The 26,154-nt window shown below is 37.2% G+C and overlaps 3 protein-coding genes across 13 annotated transcripts in view; 1 reads left to right on the top strand and 2 right to left on the bottom strand.

Moving 5' to 3' along the window:
* LOC137024514 (sialic acid-binding Ig-like lectin 5) overlaps window positions 1-4,792 on the bottom strand; it is a 29,864-nt gene extending 25,072 nt beyond the window's left edge. For 8 of the 10 annotated variants that reach the window (XM_067392151.1, XM_067392147.1, XM_067392150.1 and 5 more), the window contains exons 1-6: window positions 4,743-4,792; window positions 3,624-3,716; window positions 3,040-3,107; window positions 2,288-2,653; window positions 1,873-2,178; window positions 1,521-1,787 (exon numbers count right to left, since the gene is read on the bottom strand). The gene's annotated coding sequence lies outside the window, so the exon portion shown is untranslated. Of the gene's footprint in view, window positions 1-25; window positions 160-1,520; window positions 1,788-1,872; window positions 2,179-2,287; window positions 2,654-3,039; window positions 3,108-3,623; window positions 3,717-4,742 lie in introns of those variants that run through there. The other 2 variants (XM_067392156.1, XM_067392157.1) reach the window with 1 other exon arrangement.
* On the bottom strand, window positions 1,513-16,802 carry LOC137024602 (sialic acid-binding Ig-like lectin 7). Its single transcript, XM_067392343.1, has 6 exons — window positions 16,775-16,802; window positions 4,743-4,814; window positions 2,531-2,653; window positions 2,288-2,476; window positions 1,873-2,178; window positions 1,513-1,787 (listed from the first exon to the last, which is right to left on the bottom strand). The coding sequence occupies exons 1-6, from the start codon at window positions 16,800-16,802 to the stop codon at window positions 1,513-1,515; spliced, it is 993 nt and encodes a 330-aa protein (XP_067248444.1).
* On the top strand, window positions 4,212-24,763 carry rassf8b (Ras association domain family member 8b). Of its 2 annotated transcripts, XM_067392165.1 has the most exons (6): window positions 4,212-4,306; window positions 5,178-5,302; window positions 18,920-19,102; window positions 19,913-20,811; window positions 21,856-21,985; window positions 22,127-24,763. In XM_067392165.1, the coding sequence occupies exons 3-6, from the start codon at window positions 18,991-18,993 to the stop codon at window positions 22,246-22,248; spliced, it is 1,263 nt and encodes a 420-aa protein (XP_067248266.1). In that variant the 5' UTR covers window positions 4,212-4,306; window positions 5,178-5,302; window positions 18,920-18,990; the 3' UTR covers window positions 22,249-24,763. The 2 variants fall into 2 exon arrangements, with proteins under 2 accessions (XP_067248266.1, XP_067248265.1); XM_067392164.1 differs by lacking the exons at window positions 4,212-4,306; window positions 5,178-5,302 and adding an exon at window positions 8,617-8,930.
* Window positions 24,764-26,154: the final 1,391 nt, after the last annotated feature.

Below are 26,154 nucleotides of genomic sequence, written 5' to 3'. Positions count from 1 at the left end.
AAAAATACATAGAGTTAAACCTTACTTGTTGAATGAGTGGTTTATTATTGTTGTGACATCCTTATTCTCTGCAGACGAATTTAGCTTTCTGATTTAACTGGTCCATACGCAGACTTTGCGTCTACTAAATTGAGTGAGGTGTTACAATAGGGATTGGAGTCTGGAAGAACTCATGTTCGTGGATGCGATTATTAACTTTACTGTAGTATGAAGCAGAGCAGGACCGAGTGTTGCGGGAGCTGAACGAGGAGCTGGAGCGATCATAGACAGTAAAAGAAATGGACACAGTGACCCCATTGGAACTCAATTGAGTCAAGTGAAGCCTATTTTTAGCGATTTTTAACACTTCCGTTTCTGACGCGCAGACTCACACTAAGCTTGATGACGTCCGCAACCTGTCTGACAGATGTAAATCTTCTAGTAGCTGTGCATGCAAACTGCCATCGTTAATCTTGCAGAGATGGCGAGCTTGAGCGGGGAGTTCTTTGGCGTGAGTGAGCAGGAGTAAGTATTCTGATTAATTACTTTGTATAGTATTTTATACATAGAACATAGAAAGTAATGGAGCCCTTTATACATTGTCGTGTATCTTTGGAAATAAATAATGGACAAATGGAGTCTTTAAACGCCTCAGATGTAAAGTTATTCACTGTCAAAGTGACGCCAAAATGAATGGGAGTCAATGGGGATGCTAACACAAGTGAAGTTCTGCTACAAGATGGCGGCACCCGGCCAACTTCAACTTCCGGTCGACTTCCTTGGGCACTGGGAGCGATTGATCAACACACACCTCACGAGCAGCGGGACTTTTATTATGACACAGCCGCCGGCGCCGCTTCCGCTTTTCCGGTCATGAGTTTACGGGAGCTGTCCTTGTCGACAGAACCAGCGGCAGATGGTAAACAGTAATTATGTTCCATAAATAAGTAACACAATCCACCATAAAACGTGCAAGAAGTAAATAAGGAACTGCTTGAAGCAAGCTAGTGGTTTGCTGGACGCTAGACACTACTTCCGCATTTGTCCACGGCACTGTTGTCATGTGGTTCTTACGTCAGTAAAGGCGGTAACAAAGGTAACTGACGTCATTGACAGGCGACTGCACTGTGTCACTGTTTACAATGGGAATTTTCTCATGATTTACAAGTAGTTGAAAACATTAGAGATATTGTTAGAAATCAGCTGGACAAAATATATAACACTAGCCCAGTGGTTTTTGGATATTTTACTGCAAAAATTTTACATATTGTACCTTTAAATCTATTCTTTGAATAATTTGTAATGTTTATACTTGTTTATACATGTGATTTTTTGCTACTTTTTCTTCTTTTCTTTTCTTTTGTATTTATCATAACATTTCATTTGATTAATATTTCATGTAAAATATGTTATTGCCCTTGTATGTTTATATTGTTCAAAAAATTGCAATAAAAAAAAACCTTCTTTTGTGTTCCATTAAAACATAGTTAATGATAGAGGAATTTTCATTTTTGTCTGAAAGGTTTCCTTTTATTACTCACACTGAATTTCCAGCATCACTGATGACTCTTGGCTGCCGTGTTTGTTCTGAGCTGTACAATGGTACAATCCTCTCTGTGTCTGGTTGGTCTTATTGAAGATAAGCATGTCTCCAGTCTGCAGCTGTTTCAATTTTCCTTCACTCTCTCTAGACCAGGTGTAGTTCAGCACTGCTGGATTTGCATCACTGCTGCAGGTAAGAGTCACTGAACTGCCCTCCAACACCGAGCCAGAGGGAAGCACAGAAACTGGTGTGTTTTTAGGGGAATCTGAGGGAAAACAAATACATGGCCTCACAATATAATTAACAATAATATGATTAACAAGTCAAAACAGATATAAAGCATTACTTACACTGAACATGTAATGTGATGTTGTTTTGTGCTGTTTTGTTCTTGTCCAGTATCTGGTAGGTTATAGTGCAGGTTAAAGTGACTCTGTGGTGACGGTGAGCAGCAGTGAAGTTCAGATCAGAGATGAGCTCCTGTTGTCTGCTGCTCTCACTGAGGGGGATTCTGGGAGTGGAGCTCCATGTGAGAGTTGGTGGAGGAGAGGAGCAGAGAGTCTCAGCAGAGCAGCGCAGACTCACAGAGCTCCCCTCCAACACCTCCTCCTGATCCTGAACCACATACAGCTTCACTGTGGGTTTGGGAGGAGACTCTGAAATACACACAAATACAAGAATAAGTGACAATGATGGCATGACAAAACCTTAAAGAAAAAATCATTTAACAGATTCATTTATCAATAAAAGGCTCAAATCACTCACCAATGACATTTATAATGGAGGTGTTCATGTAGAAGGTGTATTTCAGAGTACCACTCTTAATCCTGAAGTAATATTTACCATTATGATTTGAACTAACATCATAAACTATAGTGGTGCAGCTCTTCTCATGTAGTTTTCCAGTTATTTCCCCTTTAAAGTGATCAGGTTTGGGATCACTGGAGTTAAACACTAGATGGTTATTCACATTATCTCCATCTTTGAGTCACAATCCTGTAGCATCACTCTCAGTGAGGTATTTGTCCATGTTTTCCTCAATCTCAAATGTGCACTTTATGATCACACATGATCCACTGAGAGCTTCAATCTTCTCTGTCAGACTGATGCTGTTTGTTCTACAGCAAACACCTAATAACACACAACCCAAACATGTAAAGCATACAGAAAAATATACAAGTAGATTTTAAATATTATGTAATAAGTATTATGTTTTCCTTGTAAATAATCAAGTAATTGTACAAGTATTTGGTTTTAACAAAAAGTACAGATTTAGTATAAATAAGATTATTCATACTAATCAAATAATAAATTACTAAATAATATTATTTAATAATAACTATACTTCAATAGTGAATCCTATTACAAATTATTGCAATTAAACCATTTAGACCTATATACACAACAGACTAACACTGATGACATAAAACATTCATGATAAATGTTTTAGCTGTTCATTTCATCTTAAAAATGTCTCATTAAAGTCATTGGTTAAGGTGAAGAAGAGATACTCATACCTTGTAAGAAAAAGACAAAAACACAGACTTTCAGCTACACACATCTTGCCATTAAAAGAAGCTTAAACCTACGAAGAGACCAAACATACAGATACATCACAAAAATGATACATCACAGAAATTATAAAAATATACATTCAAAATCACCATTCTGGAATAATATTATGATAAACAAAAATTCTAATGCATAAATTCTTAATCATCTGGAGCAAACCATCTGTTTTATACAGTGAGTTTAACCTGGAATCTTAATGGATTTTGGTACTGGTCACACATACACTGAGCTAAAACACCTAAAACATTTTTTCTCAAGAAAGCAGTTGTTCTTAAAGTGACTCAGATCTGTATTACATGTATAAAACATTTTTGACGTCAATGTAAAATATTGTCTCTAAAGTCCATTTAGGGAACTGACCTGAAGCTTCACTATGATCCATAAATCATTAATATAAATTATAGAGAGATTATTATTGCTGGTTATAAACTAAAGGATAGAAGAATAAAATATATTTTATATTTATATATTTATATTAAAACTAAAGATTAGGTCCTACTGTAAGCTACTGGGAGATTAAAATACTTACCAGATAAGGCAGTTTGAAGAAATCCTCTGAATATTGATTTAGAAAGAATACAAGTGCTCTGCTGTAACTGACTGTAGACTGAGGGAGCTGTGACTGTGTGAAGAAAACACAAGTAGGTCACTGATATTTGTCTTATTACACCAGGGGTGAACAAAGTTCAGCCTGCAGGCCAATTACGGACTGGGGAAGAATTTCAAATGGCCCACAATAAAATACATTTCATTTGGCCTGCCATGCAGACAAATCATGCAGTTTCACAGTGTCAACACAAGATGACAGCACTACATTGGTCCTTGTACGTTGATAGTTTGTTTTTCAATTTGAAATGAAATAAGCAGAAACGAGAAAACGGCACCTCATTTTTTCTTTTTCTTTTCTTTTTTTTCTGCTCCGGAGCTTCCTGAAGCAGTGTTTTGAAATCGGCCACCACTATATAAATCGTTATTTTGTTTTGTTTTTTTGGCACACCAAAAATATTCTTGTTGCTTTATAATATTAATATTGAGCCACTGTACTCACATGAACTGATTTAAATATGTTTTTAGTACATTAATGGATCTTGAGAGAGGAAATGTCATTGCTGGCTATGCAGGCCTCACTGAGCCATCGGATTTCAACAAAAATATCTTAATTTGTGTTCCGAAGATCAACGAAGCTCTTACGGGTGTGGAAACAGCATGAGGGTGAGTAATAAATGACAGAATTTTCATTTTTGGGTAACTAACCCTTTAAAGATGGAGGTTTAAAACAAGGTGCCAAAAGTATAACTAAAATCACAATAATTTCTGTGGTTCAGAGGATTGGCTCTTAACTCTCATATTGTTTGGTCTTGGTTCAAATCCCACCATTTCTATTGTTTCTATGTAAAAAGATAAAAAAAACAAAAAAAAAACAGGTATGAGCACTGCCTGGACAATGTCCAGCAGTGGTTATGTCTTTTAGCCAGATTGAAGGGGGAAAAAATAAAAAAATTAACTGTACAAAATGTTTTTATTCCCCGTCCCTTCCCCACCTACTTAGGCTCCCATCACTTTCTTTTTAAAATGGTAACCCTTCAAAAAGAAAATGATGGTAACCTACACATTTACTACCCAACAAAACACATTATATAAGCATTACCTGTACATGAGCAGATGTCCATCATTACAGTGAACGTCTGTCCACATGTCCCAGAACTCTGTACAGTCTGTTCTGAAGAGAAAAGACAAACAAAACAAGACATAAACACACAGAGACAAGTAATTCATATGGTATATAACTTTCAGTTGTACAATAGAACTATAAATCTCCATGTGCACATTTACACAAAACAATTTACACTTCAAAAAGTATGCTGAATGAGAGAAGGTGAAACTTTAAATTGATAAAAGACATTATATATCTTTAAAGACAGGAAGTAATTTAAAAAATAGTGTCAGTCACTGTCTGTAAATGTACCAGAGTCCAATTTGAATTGCAGCATATTTATTTTACTGCTGCATATATGTTCTCTGTTATGCAGTTATACATCTGAAAATGGCATTAAAATGTCTACAATAATCTTCTGTCATACAGCTAGAAGTAACCATGAAGCAGCAAGAGAACACCAGAGCTTCCAACAACACCACCAAATGACTCTAACAAATATATATGACACTACTACATGAGTGATTAATGGATTTTTCTACTTTTTATCTTATGTAAGTATAAATAAATCAAGCTACTGGAGTGGCGTCAGTTCAATTAAAGCAATATTCACCTAATTCATGCTAGTTCTTTCACAAGAGAAACGCGCTTTGTGTGGATAGAGATTGCTTAAATTAAAAGTCTGTACGCACTGAAGTCACAGAGCAGCAAGAGCTGTAGCCTACATGCATTAAAAAAAATGTTAAAACAATTAAAATGTGTTGTGGAGGAGACTGTTTACAAGCCTCACGTTTCCAAAGAGCTTAAGATTTCATGCTGAAAGTGAAGTCCGCTTACGCCCCTAGTGGAGCGGACGGCAAACTGCACTTCAGAGTCTACCAAAGGAGTTATTTTAGTCTTTCTCTCGTCATTGTAAGAAATATATGATCATTTTATATCGGTTTGGGTTGGTGTCTTCATTAGGAGTCTTTCCTCATCAATGCCTAACTGTGCCTGTGATTATTCGCGGTTTGGTCTTGTGTGTCATGTTACTTTTCTCATCACAACACCTGTGGATCCAATCACAATCGTTTATGGTTAAAAGTTAGTGCGTTTTAATTATTTTACAGAGATTACTACGGTGGCAGATTTTTAAGTATTTAAAGATTTTAAACATTATAGAGCATTTAGAAACACATTGATAGCTTACCAACGTCATTTTAAAACTTGCAATAAGAACCTAGAAGCAGTTGCACTCTCACATCTGGCTAATATTTTCAGTCCATGGATATTTGCTGCACCTCATTTTTAAGTTATGTTGTTCAATAACCTCGCAGAGATCTTGTGTAAAGGCCAAGGGAGGAGACAGGTCAGCAGCAGGTCTCTATGAGAAACAGATTTGCAGGCCGTGTTATCCTACACAACACAGAGTAATAGATCACAGATTTCTGGGTGGATAATCTCATCACGGGCTGGGCAGATTTCACATGCAACACAGCAGATAAACAGACCTCATCCAGGCATTTAGGGCTCAGACTAATCCACTATTTTGAGCTTTATGACAATCTCTCCACGTGGCCAGGTTTACAATGCTCTCTAAGCAGAGTTGTCAAAATATTTTTATCCCTTTCAAGGTAAAATAAAGCAGATTCTACACTGTAAAACCGAACAGTGAAATTAATTAAATTAAATGAGTTTCATTCAAATAATAATGAAAGTTCATTGTACTTAATAGAAAAAAGTTGCATGAACTCAAATTTCATTGCAGTAAGCTGAACTTAATATGATTGAGTTGAGCTGCAGCAGATTTCTAATTCCCAGCATGCTTTGCGTCAGACCATATAAATAACTGTTTAAATTAAGTGTTATTTTGTGTGTTTTTGCACAAGATTAACATATGGAGATATAAGTTAATGTTTAATGTTGTGTTACACTGAAATATGCTGTATTTTTAAATATTACATATTCTTCCTCACCAAAACCAATTAAGAATGGTATAATGTATACAAAGTAATTAGGATGAGCTATATTACAGCTCGATGCAGAACGGTAATGCGTTTGGCATGATACAAACATATCTATTATGAGATATTATTAAAATGAGTTAAGAGCACAGTAGAAAATTAGCTTTTGCTCAGTTGGTGTTATTTAACATGTCACATAGCACCATTCTGTTGATTTATAGTAGGGGAGACTGGGGTAATCATAATGTGGCAAATGAAATGCAATAAATGTCTGCAATGTCAAGCAAGCTAAAGCAATGACACCCTGCACATGCTCAGTAGAGTCCTCTCTCTGCCTGAGGTGACGTTTTCTTTATTAAACCTCATCAATGAACAAACAGGCATTATGATTGTTAAACACAAACACTATAAATATAAGCAGCATAAATTGAGCATAAATTAAATTGATAATATTATTAATTACATTTGTATTATGCTTTATTATTATTTATTTGTATTATTTATCATTCTTTTCTGTATGCACAGAATATTAAAAAGTAAATACGTTATATCTACTCTATAAAATTTTGGCAACAGATTGCAAGCAATATTATTAAATAAATTCAACAAGTAGAACTGAGTTAGAATTAATCAAATGAATTCCTTAAATGTCAACCATTTAAAATGAGTAAAATGTAAGTAAAATTTAAACTAAAATATCTGAATAACAGAGAGACATCAAAGATGAATTAAGAACTCTTTATTTTTTATTGCAAACATTTAAAACACCTGATAATAACAAGCAGAATCACTGAAGGAAAGAGAAACACAAGAATTAACAGAGGTGAAAAAAATTGATCACCATTATGGTGATCAGTGTTTCATTTAGTTGGCCAGTTTCACTTTTTGCTTTTTATGTCAGTTTGTGGGGTTTTGTAATGCCGTTTGCTAATTTTACACATTTTAAATGATTGACTTTTAAGGAATTCATTTGATTAATTCTAACTCAATTCTTATATGTTGAATTTAATTAATAATATTACATTTAATCTGTTGCTGCAATTTTTTTGAGTAGATAGAGTGTATTACTTTTTACAATGTGTATATATCATGTGTATGTATGCGTGTATAAAGTTTTAATGCTTTTTTAAATCTAAATTGCTGACATGTGAGTACAGTGGTTCAATATTAATATTATAAAGCGACAAGAATATTTTTGGTGCGGCAAAAACTAAATAACGACTTATTTAGTGATGGCCGATTTCAAAACACTGCTTCATTAAGCCTCAGAGCATAATGAATCAGTGTGTCGAATCAGCGGTTCGGAGTGCCAAAGTCACATGATTTTAGCAGTTTGGTGGTTTCACACGCGATGCGCTGATTCATAACGCTCCAAATCTTCATGAAGCAGTGTTTTGAAATCGGCCATCACCAAGTCATTTTTTTTGTTTTTGTTTTTAATATTCTCGTCACTTTATAATATTAATATTTAGTACATTAATGACTCTTGAGAGAGGAAATGTCATTGCTAGCTATGCAGGCCTCACTGAGCCATCGGATTTCAACAAAAATATCTTAATTTGTGTTCCAAAGATTAACGAAGGTCTTATGGGTGTGAAACGGCATGAGGGTGAGTAATAAATGACAGAATTTTCATTTTTGGGTGAACTATCCCTTTAACTACATATATATCAATAAACAGATAAATGTATTAATTTAAAAATATATCACAATAAAAATATTAAACATTATATAATGCTTAACAGGTCATTAATGCACATCAAAACATATATAAATGGATGTTGAATGCACTAATTAACAAATATATAACCTATCATTTGATTAATGACTTAATGAAAGATGTGAAAGCGTTAACAATTCAACAGACAGAGTTTGCCAAATAACCCCTTAATGTGCAGTGCACGCAGTGTGTGTGTGAGAGAGACTGAGCACACTTGTTCAGTGCGGGCTGTGCAGCTTTAAAGTGCTTCTCCATGATGCCTTGCGGTGTCCCGCTCGCTCTCACTGTATTTACTCGCGTGAGAGCAGAGCAGAGCTGCAGCTGATGTAACGGGCCACACTGAACTTCAGCGAGCGGACCCTCCTCACGGGCGGCATTTACTGACATCAAATGATAGGAGTGTTTACGATACATTAAAGGAAAAGCCAGCTCGTCTGATTAAATCTCGGTTCTGCTTTGGGGAGGCGAAGTGGACCCGCACTGAGGATTTTGGCGGTCCGGGACTGCAGACACACGCAGGTACGGAAATCATTTTAAATAAACGTCTCCGCACCGTGTTTTGGACCGTCGGGGAAGCCCGAGAGAAGGGCGACATGTATTTTCATGAGGATAGTTGTGACGGGACGCGTTACATGAACGCGCAGGAGAACCGACGTATGACACGAGACTGCGTGCAGTCAATGTCAGGTCTTTTAACAGCAGCCCAGATCTACTGATAGCGTTTTAACGGGTTAAATGACAGGACGATGGTCAGTGTTTTCCATCAGATCAGCAGCAGGCCTGCTGCCCCACACACCACTGCATCCCATAAACACTGTTACTACTCTTCAGCCGAGGCTTTATATGAACTTTCATTAATGAGTCATTATTAGACATTACAAAGATGACACAATGACTGTCTCTGAGCATCTATAAGGTTTTGAATCAGATTATGTTTTGAAGCTGTTTAATGGTAGGGTCCATTGTCACTTACCTCATTTAATATGACAACATGCCCCTCTATTATGTATTTTCATATAGGCTACCATAAGGTATGTGCCTATACAGACACTTTACAATAAGGTTCATTAGTTAACATGAATAATAATGAACTGCACTTCTACAGCATTTATTAATATTTGTTAATGTTACTTTCAACATTTCCTAATACATTATTAAAATCTTGTTAACATTAGTTAATGCGCTGTGAACTAAAATGAACAAACATTGAACAACTGTATTTTCATTAACTAATGTTAACAAAGATTAGTAAATGCAGTAACAAATGTATTGCTCATGGTTAGATCATGTTAGTTAATACATTACAATAAAGTTAATTAGTTAAACATTAGTTAAAGTGTTACGAAATTGCTTTTCACTGGAGTAAAAGTGCCACAGAGTATCACTGGTAATGTTTATCAAATTAAGTAGTTAGTGTACATTGCAATATGAATCGATATTTAATGACTTTTCTAATTATTGAAATGTATGATCTGTTTAATGAGAGTTAACCCAAAAATTAAAGTTCTGTCATTATTTATTCATGATTACCCACTTTTTTTAATGCCAAAGAAAGCTGTTTTTTGGGAAAGTTTGAGACTTCTAAATCATTAGATGCTATATGTAAATAACTAAAAGAATAATGTTTATGAATAGTGTTTATGATTCCAATAATAAATTAAAATATGATAAATACTATTACTTTTGTACAGCTAAAACAACTACAAGCAGCTGACTTTAAAATGGCCGCACCCATTCTTATGTTAAAAAAATAAGGTAGATAGTAAATGATGACAGAATCTTCATTTTTGATTGAACTGTCAATTTAAGCATTATATTATGTTGCTTATTATTTGAAGTTATGATCAAATTATGACCTCAAATGACTCAGGATCCAACACCTTCAAAGTTATATACTCTCATACAAACTGTAAAGTTATATGCACTCTTATTAATAGATAGGAATGTTTATATTAAGGTGGCTTGATTACATAAACCGACCATCAGAACTTGCACAAGAATATACAGTAGAGTCCAAACTGTTGCCTTTGTGATTAAGGTAATGCGCTTTTCAGCTGGTTTGAATTTTTTGAGGTTCATCAGCATAACATTTACAATTTCTACATGTCCACTCTTGCTAAAATTTGACTAAAAAGTATGATAAACCTTTTTATGCTTCACCCCCCAAACTTCAGAGAGCTAGTTTGCTTAAAGGTGCTGTAGATTGTCTTTTTAAAAGATTTAATATAAGTCTAAGGTGTCCCCTGAATGTGTTTGTGAAGTTTCAGCTCAAAATACCCCATAGATTTTTTTTAAATTAATTTTTTAACTGCCTATTTTGGGGCATCATTAAATATGAGCCGATTTAGGCCCCTTTAAATGCTCACGCTCCCCGCCCACGGAGCTCGCGCTTGCCTTTAACAGCATAAACAAAGTTCACACAGCTAATATAACCCTCAAAATGGATCTTTACAAAGTGTTCATCATGCAACATGTCTAATCGCGTAAGTATGGTATTTATTTGGATGTTTACATTTGATTCTGAACAAGTTTGAGGCTATGCTCTGTGGCTAAAGTTAACATTACACACTGTTGGAGAGATTTATAAAGAATGAAGTTGTGTTTATGAATTATACAGACTGCAAGAGTTTAAAAATGAAAATAATGACGGCTCTTGTCTCTGTGAATACAGTAAGTAACTTTAACCACATTTAACAGTACATTAGCAACATGCTAACGAAACATTTAGAAAGACAATTTACAAAAATATCACTAAAAATATCATGTTATCATGGATCATGTCAGTTATTATTGCTCCATCTGCCATTTTTCGCTATTGTTCTTGCTTGCTTACCTAGTCTGATGATTCAGCTGTGCACATCCAAACGTTAATGCCCTTGTCTAATGCCTTGAACATGAGCTGGCATATGCAAATATTGGGGGCGAACACCCTGACTGTTACGTAACAGTCGGTGTTATGTTGAGATTCGCCTGTTCTTCTGAGGTCTTTTAAATAAATGAGATTTATATAAGGAGGAGGAAACAACAGTGTTTGAGACCCACTGTATGTCATTTTCATGTACTGAACTCTTGTTATTTAACTATGCCAAGGTAAATTCAATTTTTAATTCTAGGGCACCTTTAAAGACACTTTGGCTGTGTGTGGATCCAAAGTATGCCTTCATATTAAAAAAGTTAGGGAAAAAGATCCTATACCAAACTCCAAAGGCACCATAACGTCTGATCTGTAACAAATTTAAATGAGCTTTAGTGAAAACTATGTGAATATTTAATGACTATGTTGCGAAACTGAATCATAAGTTGACTTTTATTTTGTACATTTTTTTTGCATGAACTAATGTACCACTGCTTCAGTTGCAGCAGGCAGCGCAAGACCCATCAAAAATAGACCAGATGGAGTCATCTTAGTAGACAGGATATTGTGCAAACATCGGATTTGTATGTGCATTTTTTCAGACACCACCTTCCTCTGCCTCACTCACTCGTAGATCTGTTTACACATGCCTCATTCATAGAACTGACTCACTCACAACCAATTACACGTGCCTCAGCCTATTATTACACACAATCTTATATGACAACAGCTGGCTCATCAAACACCCACTGATCAGATCTGCTGATTGTGGATTGCTGTACATGAGAGTGCTAAATAACTCCAGCGCACAACCTACCAGAGGAAGAGAGAAGGAGCGAAGGAAAGCTGAGGAGAGCAGAAGGCGGAGTAACAGTACAGATGTAGTGAGATGGAACTGTGCTGAGAGATGTACATGTAATATCATGAATAAATGCATGGCAATGCAGATCAGGATCTGAGTAGGCTGCAGAAGGCTGTTCTAATCTTTTGATGATTTAGTAGAAAGACGTGATCCGCAACCACAGATTCCCCAAAGTTCTACACATCATTTATTAAATATATATAATATATGCCGCAAATGTTTGGTCTGTGCATACAGTATGTGTGTAATCACAGGACTGTATGAATGAAGTTTAGAGTTTAACGACACTCTTAAAAACTAGAGATAATTAAAATATTGCTGGTTTCTAATAAGAGTGTCACAGGTCACAGACAGTTCACTTGCCTCTTTTGAACCCACACTGACCAACACAAGGAAATGAAGGGATTTGTCTGCTGTGCAAAAGGAAAACAATGACAGAGAAACAGAGAAAATCGCCTTTTGTTCTCTGGTTTCTTTGTTTTCTTAATGGCACATTGCATTCATTAACCAGTATTTATTTTACTAGTCCACTAATTAGTGGTGCTTGCTAATGCATCGCTGTTGTTATAGCTCAGATTTAGAGTTGGTTGTTTTTCCAAACCCTTAAAGGGTTAGTTCACCCAAAAATGAAAATTATCATTTATTACTCACCCTCATGTCGTTCCACACCCGTAAGACCTTCATTAATCTTCAGAACACAAATGAAGATATTTTTGATAAAATCTGATGGCTCAGTGAGGCCTCCATTGCCAGCAAGATAATTAACTAAAGACATATTTAAAACAGTTCATGTGACTACAGTGGTTCAACCTTAATATTATGAAACGACGAGAATACTTTTTGTGCACCAAAAAACAAAACAAAATAACGACTTTATTCAACAGTATCTATCTAGTGATAGGCGATTTCAAAACTCTGCTTCATGAAGCTTCAAAGCTTTACGAATCTTTTGTTTTGGTTTGGATCTCGTATCAAACTGCCAAAGTCACGTGATTTTAGTAAACAAGGCTTCGTTCCATCATAAGTTATTCGAAATTTCAATGGTTCACCATTGGCAGTTTGATTCATGCTCCGAACTATTGATTTGAAACAAAAGATTTGTAAAGCTTCATGAAGCAGTATTCACTGTTCACTATTTTGTTTTTTTTGGCGCAAAAAAAAAAAAAAAAAAGTATTCTCGTTGCTTCATAACATTAAGGTTTAACCACTGTATTTACATGAACTGTTTTAAATATGTCTTTAATAGCTTTATATCTTGCTTAATTAACTTGCTGGCAATGGAGGCCCCACTGAGCCATTGGATTTTATGAAAAATATCTTAATTTGTGTTTTTCGAAGATGAACGAATTTGAGGACCTACATGAGGGTGAGTAATTAATGGCAGAATTTTCATTTTTGGGTGAACTAACCCTTTAATCTTAAAGCCAAAAGTATACTTCGGTATATTTTTTACATGTTTGCTATACAGTGTATGCGAGGAAAATGTCATCAACATAGTATGCATGTACCGCACACTTGCAGCCACTCATACTCTGTATGTTCAGCTCGCATTTTTTTTGCACTAATAAGTTTGTCCGAAAAGTGGCAACACTGCCATGGCTGTTGTACTTTGAAAGGTTATGCTTTTGGCTGTATGCAGAGGCTAGCATTTGCATCAAAACTAAATTATAATTTGATCTTGGGTAGTAAACTTCAGTATTAGTCCTAAACAACAAGTGATGCCTCAGATTGTGTTAATTAGAGGTATGCTATTACTTATCTAAATGGTCAGACTGGTGGTAGATGAAAAGGGTGATTTGCATTTAGGGAAGGACACCAGTCATATCTAAGGAGGATATCAGACAGACTTAAAGATGGACTCTGGTGACTTCACTGAAACAGAACGCCCTAACTGCATTGAAACATAAAAACCACTCCAAACACCTTTGCAACCATATATAGCAGTGCACTGACAACTACAACACCCTGGCATTATGGTGCACTCTAAAAATGCTGGACTGTTTGGGTCAAATATGGACAAACCCAACCATTGGTTTGAATTTTTACATTTTTAAAACCAATGGTTGGGTTTGTCCATATTTGACCCAAACAGTAAGCTGTTTGTTACAGTAAGCTGAAACAACCCAGTATTTTTTCAAGTGTGGTGAGTTTTTTTTTTTTATGGCAAAGTGCAGTGACTCTCAAAACATTTGAAGAAAACTTCTCACAAAGTGTTTTCCTGCTCAAACATAGTTCTCATATAATTTAACAATGAATAACAAAGGAGGATTGAAATAAGATTGAACTCTCTCTCTCGCTTAAAAGCAGAATTGTCCAGCATCCCCTCCCCCACATTGTGTGTGATAGAGCCACTTACTGTGAAGTATTCACCTCAGACTAAAGTTACTTTGAGTTAATGAATCTTACTCGGGGTTTCTCATTCTTAACAGAGGCTGTACTGACAAACAATTTGATTTTAAATGGCTTAAATTCAGCATCAGTTCGTGACTCATTGGTGCGTTGTTCAGCTGTGAACCCCTGACAGGACAAAGTTATACAGTGGGACACGAACAAAAGTTAAAATAAAGAGATTGTTCCTTAATTGCTGGTGTTTGTTAGTTCCCAGGCCGGTCACAGCCGGCCATGTGAGAGATTCACAAAACTGCAAAAGCATCTCCATGGAGATGGATTGTTTGTGTCCAGTCATGCTGTGAGGCCTGCAGGGGTGGGCGTCTCTCCAGCAGACCTTTGTGTTTGCCTGGACCCTTGTTAGAAAACCCCACTACAGTCCAAACACACTGTTCCTAAAGGAGGTTTTCACGTGCTGTATATAAAACTCCATGAATCACAGCAACTGAAATACTAGTCAGCGGAACAAACCGTCTTTAAAAAAACATTTGAATGTTTTGCTGAATAAAGGACTGAGACAACAGAAAAGCATATTAAAAGAACTGTACTGCCAACACTCAGAGCTTTGTTTTCATTTGTGTCAGCTTAAATATGACAGCTACCCAGACTAGTTTTATAAACATTTGACTGTTACATTCAACAGAGTTAGTAAAGCGAGAATGGATGACTTGACAGAGCATGTGAGAACGCAGCATGCTGAGACCGCTACACCCGACGGGTTACTGTTGGATTCAGCCATATGTGCTATACTGATCTGTGTTTATGAACGTCAGACATGCGAATCAACTGGAATGTGAGCTTAGGCGCTTTACGTCTCCTTTAGCGGCTGTCTTGGCTGCACCTTACATTCAAGGCGCCGCCAAATCCTTGAGTTTGTTAAATTTAGCCCCAGGTCGCAAAGCCAAGGCTAGTCTGGCGCAGATGCCTGTATCACTCATGTATATACAGTTAAACACACATTCTGCAGCTGACACCTAATACTGTTGGGGGTAGGGCTTTTAGCACAGTGGTTGAAACATACATGAAACCAACAGTACATAACTGTGTGCTGCTTTGCTAAACTGGTGGGACTGAACTTTGTATTAACAAGCCCATGAGAGATTTCTGAAGCAGAAGTGAATGATTACGTTACGTACCTTCTTGGCCCGATGTCTCTGCCCATGAGAGACTGATTAAAATATTATGTCAGAGTATCAAAACACACACCAGGATGGAATTATAACTAGATGAGACTAGATGTGAGTGGTTCTTGCCCATGCAAAAACTTGGATGTTGTGGGTGGTTGCTAAGATTTTAAGTGCATTTCAAGGTGGTTGCTATAGGTGGTTGCTTACTGGGCCAAGTCAAAAGAGCCCAACCCTCTAAGTCTCTATGATATTATTGCTTGAATCCCTCATTTAGTTTGGGATTATTTTGTGCTATTTTCTAAATTCAGTATTATTGTGAACTATTCATAGCTGGTTCAAATTGTCATAACTCAATCTTTCATTGAAACGATAGATTTCTCTTTGGCGACATATCAATCATTCAGTTCTCTTAAACTCAGCACCTTACAACTGACTGCAAGTTCACGTTCAGATCTGCCTCCATTTTATCAACATTTTTGATAATCGCATGTAGGTACTTTTTACATGCCGGAATTTAATATTTGGGGTTAGGGGTTTACTGCAGCTGTATTTGTGTAGTGTTGACATACTGGTCGCACTATGCAGGCACGGGTATCCATCATAGATATCAGCTGGGTGTGAGATGGCATATCAAGATATTGCCCATTGCGCATCAGCAGAGGCCACTTCAGATTTCAGCAGCCCAAGCACTCAGAGACAGACAGAATGAGAGACAAACAGAGGACTTTCTCTCTTCACAACACACACACTGAAAGACTTATTACCTGTCAAGGGTATACAGCTCATCTCACTTATCCTTTATGAGTGTGTCTCATGGGAGTGGGCACCATCTATAGTGTTCACACAGGCCTGTTTGGACCAGTTCTTCAGCTTGAGCGGTTCACAGCTAAATAAATCACTCTCATCACTCAGTGCTATACTGCCACAGAAGAGGACAGGCATCAGTTTAGAGTAGACCAATGCTTTCCTTACCAGTGATTTGCCGTAAACAAAACTCGCACAACATGGCACAAATAACAAAGAAGATGGAACAAATCTGAATTAGGTTTTAAGCATATATTATCTATGGTTAACATATGCTTTGTTTTAATTGATCTTTCACCCAAAAAAAATTCTGTCATTAATTACTCACCATCAGGTCGTTCAACACCTTCGTTCATCTTCGGAACACAAATTAAGATATTTTTGATGAAATCCAAGAGGTTTATTATAAGGTAATAGTGCTCTACATTGGGGGAAGTTAAACGTTTTTTCCACTATCAATTTTAACTATACACAGTATTGATGCATATAATTAAAGCTGCAGTTTGTAACTTTTTTTTGGTTAAAAATGATCCAAAATCAGCAAGTACATAACCAGCCAGTGTTCAAAACTATCTCCTTACCTTAGACCGATTCACAACAGCAAGCTTGTAATAATGTTTTATAATAAAATTGGTACCGGTGGAGTCCCAGCTAGTAGATTGTATGGCATATAGTAGACTATATGGCATTTCTCACAGCAGTTGGTCAAAACAAAAGTGGCAGACATGTTACTTACTTGTTCAGACTAGGCATGTGAAGGTATCAAATTTTCATTACGATTAATTGATGAAGCTTTTATCGTGGTATACGGTATTATTACGATATTAAAATAAGTTGCAAACCCATTTTTGCCATAGTTTAACAGGTTTAAGAACTCTTTGTAAGAAAACAAAAACAACTCTGACTGAAATTTTCAAACAGATTAAAATGCAAAAGAATTAGGCTATAAAGAACAACAGATAACACTTTACTCTAATGCATTAACTAAGATTGAGCAATAGCTACATTTGTTACAGAAAGTGTTATTTTTTGTTAATGTTAGTTTAGAAACACAACTGATGATTGTTAGTTTTATGTCAGGTCCATTAAATAAGTTATTTTGATTTTAGTAATGTTATTAAACAGTAACTAAGAAATTAACATTAATTAATAATAATTAATACTTTATAAGTATTTTTATTGTCAGTTTAGTGATAATGAATTAACATGTTAACTAATGAAGCTGTAAGTTTTACTGAACAATAACAAATAATCAGAACATTTCTAATCATTAGGACATGTTGTAGTCCTGATTAAAATATACAAATGTTTAGGTTTGAAAATAAATATCCTAAGTCTTTTTTAAGTATTCACTATTTGGTGCTGTGATGAACAACACTGAGATTACAAAAAAATGAATGGCTGTTCGAAGCAATTAAAAAACTTCACTAGCGCAGTTACTTTGTTTGCACGGTTTCCGTGGTAACCGCTGCACGCTGCTGTTCCATCAGTGCCCTCTGCTGTCAGAGAGTGAACGCGCACTTTCATTGAGCTCGTCTCCTTCACTGGTTCCGCCATGTGCTTCTCGTGCACGTTGGGATTGTTTACGTCTAAGCGCGTGTCCTTTTGACGCAGAATACAGCGGTGTTGTGCATTTTATACGATTGATGGGTAAAGTATTCTTAATTACCTTATAAAAAATTAATAATTGGTAATAAATTATTATTTACGGTATTCTGAAGTGCCCGTGATTACAATATCGTGCATATTCATTATCGCGATTCATCGCATTACCGAATATCGGCACAAGTCTAGTTCAGACATTTTCTGGTGAAAATTCTTATTTTGGTCATACTTCCAAGATGTAGAATCTGTGATTCAGAAGTACAGTATCCACACCGATGTGGTGACTGACACCAAACATTAGATTCATCCTCACTGAGGAGTCATGCCGATGCACAACGCATGTAAAAATAATAATTCCGCATATAACTGCAATTGCAGGTTTCAAACAGAGATGGCGACAAAGAGGCAAAACTTATGGACAGTAGCTTTAAATTGATACAAATTAATCACTTTACTCTTATTAGTAAAATCAATAAAAAATAAAATGTACTGAAGTCAGGCAAAATAAATTGGAGTAGTTTCGCAGTGAATCAAAAATAATGAGATGTCTGTAACTGGCTCTTAAAGTGTGGATCTCTACAATGTAACAATCCTTAAGAGAACAACAGGATAACATTAAATGCCAAACCATAATACAGTAAGTGAAAATTGATTTGCAAGCTGAGAGTAAAACTTAGCACTTCAGCACCCAAACCCTCTGTCTTCAATGGGAACAAAAGATATTATCTGCCAGACTTACACTATTGAGTATATTAAAGAATCAACTGTTATTGAAGATGGTTCCAGTGACAGAGAGGGAGTTTTTATGGTTAAATCATTTCTTAAATAAGTGGAATCACCACAAACATTTCTTTTGTCTAACGCACAGCGATAAGGGCAGCATGCAGACCAGAGAGCTTGTAACGGGTGTCTGCAGAAGTGAGGAATGACATCATCCAGATGAGAGGCATGGAGCTGAAGGTATGGGTGGATGGAGTGCAGCGTATCGTCTGCGGGGTCACAGAGGTCACCACATGTCAAGAGGTTGTGATCGCTTTGGCCCAAGCAATAGGTGAGACACTAAATTTGTCTGTGAATAACTTGTAATGTACCACAATGGCACCATTTTTAAAAGAAATCCTTTCCCAGTTTTTGTATGCTCCCTTCCAAGCTCCTGCCTCCTTTGTTCCTCCTTTCCTCTGTTTTTCACACAACATAACTCTATGGTTGTCTCCTTGACAACAAGCCCTCATAGAGATCAGAGATTGGAAGGGTGAAAAGCAGTATTGTCCCTTCTAGTATTAGAGTTCGACCCTATCAACCTATACTGGAAAAAAATCGAGACTGTGTCTTATTCCATTATTTCATGAATAAGTGCAATCTCTGTTCCACTGAGGCGCCTGGTGAATGTCAGATGAATTTCCTTTGGAAAGTTAAATCTTTGTATCACCATGTTTTTAGAGCTTTAGAGCTTCTCTGTTTAGCCATACACAGTTTGATTAAAAGTTAAAGTGTGTGTTTTGTTGTCTATTAAAATACCTTCTCCTATCCCAGCTTAATATACAAAGACAACTATATGTAAGCCATTCATAGGGCGATTTCCCTAGAGTGTAAAGGCTGTGGATCCGCTAACAAACAATGCTGCGTTTGTTTAAACATCCCAGTTAAGCCTAACACTGCAACACTGGCTCAACCAATGGGGGAAATATTGGAAACATGTTTGAATACAATAATTATGTTTGCAATTTATATTGGTGATGCTACTGGTGCAGAAATGATACACTTCATCTTGAACTGAAACTAGAAGTTACAGTTGGCAGATACAGAGAAAATGTATCAGTATTTGAAAAATCATTGATAATTTAAAAGTATTATATTGCAGGGCGGACTGGTCGCTACACACTGATTGAAAAATGGCGTGAGACAGAGAGGCACCTGGCACCCCATGAGAATCCTGTGGTTTCTCTGAATAAGTGGGGTCAGTATGCTAGTGATGTGCAGTTAGTGCTTCAACGTACAGGCCCTTCTCTGAGCGAGCGCCCCACCTCGGAAACCTCTGCAAGAGCCCCTGAGCGCAGCCTATACCGCCAAAGTCTCCCTCCAATGGCAAAGCTCCGGCCCACAGCCAACGATCGTTCCCTCAAACGCCGTGAACCAAAACGCAAGTCCCTCACTTTCACCGGTGGTGCCAAGGGGTTACGTGAAATCTTTGGGAAGAGTCGTGAGGGTGAGACCAAGCAGAGAACGGTGAACGCAAACCGCAGCAGCACACCGGCACCTACACAGGAGCTGTCCCGCCTGGTGCAGTTGCAGAAAGACAAGCTGCGCGTCCTAGAGCAGAAACTGCAACGCTGTGAGGCCGAGTTGCAGCAGCAATTGACGGAGGAAGAAGAAGAGGAGTTGGTCGAACTAGAGCAGCAGGTCCGCAGGAATGAGGCGGAGATGAAGGAGCATGAATTCTGGGAGAATGAGCTGCAGATTGAGCAGGACAACGAGAGGCAACTGCGCGAGCAGCTGCAGGAACTGCGTAGCCGTGTACAAGAGTGCGAGGAGCAGCTGGGAGAGTACCTGGCTCGTATTCAGTGCATGGAGGCAGGACTGGAGGCAGAGCGCCTACAACAAGAGCTGATGGAGACGCGACTAGCGGATGAAATGGAGGTACGGTCACGACTGGACAAGGCTCGTGCCGAGCTGGACATGCAGGTGCAGCAGGCTGCAAGACTGGAGAGCAGCTGCAGAGCCGTGGAGCTCTCACTTGGGCAGTCAAACATTAGGCTACAGGTGAGATCACCTAAAGGAAGATAACAATTCTCTTACACTAACAGTTAAAAGCCTGATTGCTGGATATTCGATTGAGGTTGCTTTCACACTAGAGCTATTTGGGTGGACAGAGTCGGGTGCACAACAGTAAACCAAATCCCTAGGTTGCAAGTATGGATTGCAGTTGGTATGAAAGCAATTTGTTCTAAATCGCAGCTGATAAACTGGGGAGCATGCAAAGATTAAATTGTGGATTTTTCTTTTTCAGAAATGTATTTCTCATATCTGAGGGATGCCTAATCCTTCTCCCAGAGGACCACTATCCTGCAGAGTTTAGCTCCAATCCTAACACATCTGAACCTGAGTTAATCAAGGTCTTCAGGATCACTAGAAGGACTTTCAGGCAAGTGTGTTAAGGCAGATTGGAGCTAAACTCTGCAGGTCATTGGCCCTCCGGGAGCAGGATAGGACACCTCTATCACAGCTGCTTACCTCCTCGGTGCTCACTGTGCCTTTGCATCTCTTGCAGTGCATCAGTGGCAGATGAACTCAAGTGCCTTTCTGTGCATATAAAGTTTTGGTAGTTAATCCAAAGTACTCATACTAAGTGTGACAACAGCCTCTGAAGCAAAGTACTAATAAATAGCAAAACAATCACTAGTACTCTACTCTGCTCTGCTGAAACCTAGTGAGCTACAGCTGCTTTGTTTTGGATTCTTTGGCCTTAAGTTCCAACAATGCAACTAATCGGCTTTGCAGAATGTTAGGGAGCAGGGTGGGGGTGGAGGGTAGTGGTCACAGATGTTATGTAAAAGATCTTTGCCAGAGCTTACAGATGAAGTGAAGGAGTAGGATATGTTCTAGTACAGTTTACATAACACAGATACACTTGTATTTAGAGCACTAAATTCTCTGGACTATCGTGGTAACAAATGAGATGGATGTCTCTTGGAGCACACTCTTTTGGCTTCCCTCTTTTTAAAAAAAGTGAGAACATGGTAGAAGGAAACACATTTGATTTGATTTTCTATTTTAGATTCTTTAACTTCTCATGTTTTGATTTAGGAGAGAGAGCAGGAGCTGGAACAGTTAACCAAGGAGCTGAGGCAGGTAAACCTTCAACAGTTTATTCAACAGACTGGCACCAAAGTAACAGTTCTACCAGCAGACCCCAATGAGGAGGAAGCTAACGCAGGTATAAACACAGAAATATTCTCTTCTTTTCTTGATTTTTGTAAATCAAATGTAACGAACCTATAACGTATGTCTTTAAACTCTTATGTGTCAACTTTAAAGTATAGTCTTTAAGTAAAGTCCCTCTTTGTTTTGTCTGTAGAGTCAGAAAATCAGTCTGGATCTCTGAAGCGGCTTGGATCAACCCGACAACTTCCCGCTGACTTACGGGTTCTGCAGAGCCCCCTGAACACAACCTTTAACCCTGAAGGCATCTATGTCTGATTTTGCACTGGCATCAACATCTAAACGCAGTCTGCATTTCCCACATGACTCTGCATCACTGATTCTTTGGCCAGATCACACTCCCTGGAAATATAGGGGTATCTGTTGTTCACTCTACAGAAAATAAGCAGTGAGCATGTTCGCAGTGAAGATTCCTTCCTCTTAATGGCTGTTTGACTAATCCAACCCAATCAGTGCTTTCTCCAAATCCTACAAAGACATCTCCAGTTGAATGTAAGCTAACTTTCTCTGGATCCAAAACGCAGTAAGGCTTTGAACACGTATTGAACAAGGCAACTACTAAACTCAAACAGAAAAAGAGACAGAATACAGCCTGCCTCAGCCTACGTTCAACTCATCGACCTTCTGGTGCAAGTTAGATTAATTTCTAGAATGTGTCCGAATCTCCAGGTAAACCTCGCACTCAACGTGATATGCAAGCAGCAGGAATTTTAGGGAGATGCAAAGAGATTGTTGAGGATGATAAATTATGCAGTTTATATTTTATGGCTCCTAGTTGTGATGCAAGCTTATAGAAAGAGGTGGGGTTTTGCCTTAGTTTGCACTTTATTGGCCAAAACATCTGCTGTGGAATTTTACAGAAATCTTAAAAGCTGAAGAATCATTTTCTGCGTTTGATCGCACTAATCAGGAAAAGGTGCATGCGATATTTTAAAATAGTGTGAGGGTGAGGAAGAGAAGTGTTTTTGCATGAAAACAGCTTGTGACAAGTGAAATTTGTTACCTTTTAAAATGAAGCAACCTGATTTTGTGCTGAACAGCTTAATTTAAAAAAGCAGCCTTTTAAATTATGCAAGTACAGAACGATGTAGTTACGCACAAGTTATTCTAATGACTGGTCTAGATCAATGTGTTCTGCCAGTGAACCTTTTTGGCCAATAAATGCATTTTATTTCTGACACTGAATATTTAGTTTTATTTAGCTGATCTCACTAAGATACTATCCACATACTAGCAAAAATCACACTAGTTGCATATATTTTAAACTAAACTTTAGTGTTTTTACTAGTTTTCTGAACTATATTTTATTTCAGATCAAACCAAAGTGTTCTGGATGTCATGAATGTAGAGATTTGTAATTGTGCGTATATGCAAAGGGAAGCAGCTCCAAAAATATTTTGTTGATGACATTATTATTTTTTTTTTTTGTGAATGTTTAACTATAGTAGCACCTGCTTCCCTTTAAACCACATTCACACAGATGCAGAATGACTATATTTATGTTTACATTTATTGTGGACATAAGCAAGGAGCTCTTGGAAGCGTGTACTAGGAATTGCTCATTTAGATTTGCTGTAGTAGCTTCTGGATTTGTTTTGATATTTTTATAAACTAATTAAACTGATTTTATTTTATTTTTTCAAAAAACACTGTTTTGGCATTAATGTTGTATTTTAACGTGATGTCCATGGATTACTAAATTGTTTTTATGTCTTTTGGTTTAAAGCCTTGCACATCATGTTAAGGTATCTATACGTTCAAAACAAAATCCATCTGCTTCTACATTTGGATATTTTACTTTTGGAGCAGTTGTATGTTGATTTCACACAGAACTGGTGCTCATATGACCTGCAAAAGAGCATTCGGCTGTCTGAATGCCGCATGACTTGAAGAACCATCTCTGTGTGACGAGGGGAATGTTTGAGACGCATGCCTTTATAAAAAAAAAAAAAGTGTAAATAGCATATAGCAACATATCAATAAGTAGCAAAGATGACTATTTTTAACATGGATGAAAAAAATTGCACAAAACTCTCTTAACAGCTAAAATAAACTAAATGTTTTTATTTTTAGCATTGTTAGGCTGCATGCACTGACGTTCAATTTTAACCTTGTGTGAGAGGCCTGAGGATTCACCTATGGCACTTAATACAGGTATAATACTCAGCGAGGTTGTATTAAGGTGTAACATGGACTGTGCTAAATGCCCGTATAAATATCTGTTCATTTGTAACAGTCTTGAGGTTTGGGACTGATGTGTGTGCATTAAAAATTAACGGTGTGTGTATTCTATCACCTGCTGCTATGCACACAGGTGTGACTAAAATAACATTAAGGTCAGATGATAGTTCAGATCAAATGGCTTCATGGTTTGATATCTCTGGATCACAAGTTTTGACCTTTAATGCAGTACCAAAAATCCCTTTGGGCAACTGCACTTCTATTCAGCTCTATTTTTAACAAATTGTGTTAATTAAACTATTTCATTCTTGAGATGTGTCAAATGCCTGAAAAACACATTAAAATGATTTATGGTGACATGTTTATCAAGCAGCATAAACTATTTATGCCATCAGTGGAACAGATGCAGTAACATTGTAAAATCCAAAATAAATTTAGAATAGTGCATTGCTGTTTATTGCGTCTTTTTTTTTTTTTTTTTTGGTTGTAATCAGCAACCTAGAACTTGTATGTTATGTATGTGTGTGTTTAGCGTAATTATTACACAGCCGGTCAATCGCAGTATTCTGTGGTGAGATATTTTTGTATAATGACCATGAAACTTTACAACTGACCATTGTCCAAAGTCACGATGTAATGGAAGTATGGACAGATCCTTTCTTCCATATTGAATGTCTGAGTGAAGTGGATTATTAAAGGGGTGGTTGATTATGATTTCACTTTTTTAACTTTAGTTAGTGTGTAATGTTGCTGTTAGAACATAAACAACATCTGCAAAGTTAGGATGCTCAAAGTTGAAAGCAAAGCGAGATATTTTCTTTTAAATAATTCTGTTTAAGGACTACAACAAACGGCTGGTAGGGACTACACCGAGCTTCTTCCCAGGTTGGTGACATCACTAACCCTAAAATGTACATAAAGCCCATCCCCGAGAACACTCAACAAAGGGGTGAGGTCGTGTTATTGCAATAGAGTATGTAACACAAATGCAATAGCATGTCAAAAGCAAGATGCCAACATAAGTTATAACCATAATTAAACTAAACTATACCTGTTCTGTCTTCATGCAGCATATATACTCTGGCTCTGTAGGCATCTTGCAACAGTTCCCACATGAGCATTTTATAGATTATCATGACAGAATATGCTAATTGATGACTTTAAGATAGTTATCTCCACATCAGCTACATAAATTCATCAACTAACCATTTAGAAGCATCCTGCTGCATTCTACATGCTGTCACTTCTTCTTGAGTCTCTCTGGTTTGAACATAAAAGGCTGAACAGTTTCTGACATTTTCAGCAAGTCTTCAGCACTGCTAACACTAGCTCTTGAAACTCCGCCCTCTTCTTGAGAGCAGCAACTCATTTGCATTTAAAGGGACACACACAAAAACAGCGTTTTTGCTCATCCTCGAAAAGTGACAAATTTAACATGCTATAAAAAATGATTTGTGGGGTATTTTGAGCTAAAACTTCACATACACACTCTAGGGACATCAGAGACTTATTTTTCTTGTAAAGAAAAACTGGATGGGGTCTAATTGGAGGTTCTGTCCATCATTTGTTTATTGGATGGAGGCAAGCTTGCAAGTGACTGTAAGAAAGGGGCAGGGCTTAAGCAGATTATATCCGGCATACATCATCAGAGAGAAGTTTCACTGACGATCACTCTTTTTTTGACCTCTTAATTTATCAAAATATCACTCAACATATGCTAGACTGTCTCCATCCAATCAACAACCAATGGACCGAAGCAAGTCCCAACTGTATATTTTTTTTCTATACTCTATCACTCGGATTTACGTAAAGCCAGTACGTAAAGAAAAGATATGTTGCTACTTCTATTACATCGCCACTTTAAGAATCTGATGAAGATTTTTTTTTTATGTTTAGCCTTTAGAAATTCATTCAGCCTGGCAAGTTACAAAAAGTGTCCACAAAGCTGGTCCTAAAAATATCAGAACAATCCCAGTCTCAGCT

Source organism: Chanodichthys erythropterus, chromosome 8, assembly GCF_024489055.1.
Source record: "Chanodichthys erythropterus isolate Z2021 chromosome 8, ASM2448905v1, whole genome shotgun sequence".
Taxonomy (NCBI): Eukaryota; Metazoa; Chordata; class Actinopteri; order Cypriniformes; family Xenocyprididae; genus Chanodichthys; species Chanodichthys erythropterus.
Note: the sequence above shows the minus strand (reverse complement) of the source record. Positions and strands in the feature narration are given on the sequence as shown.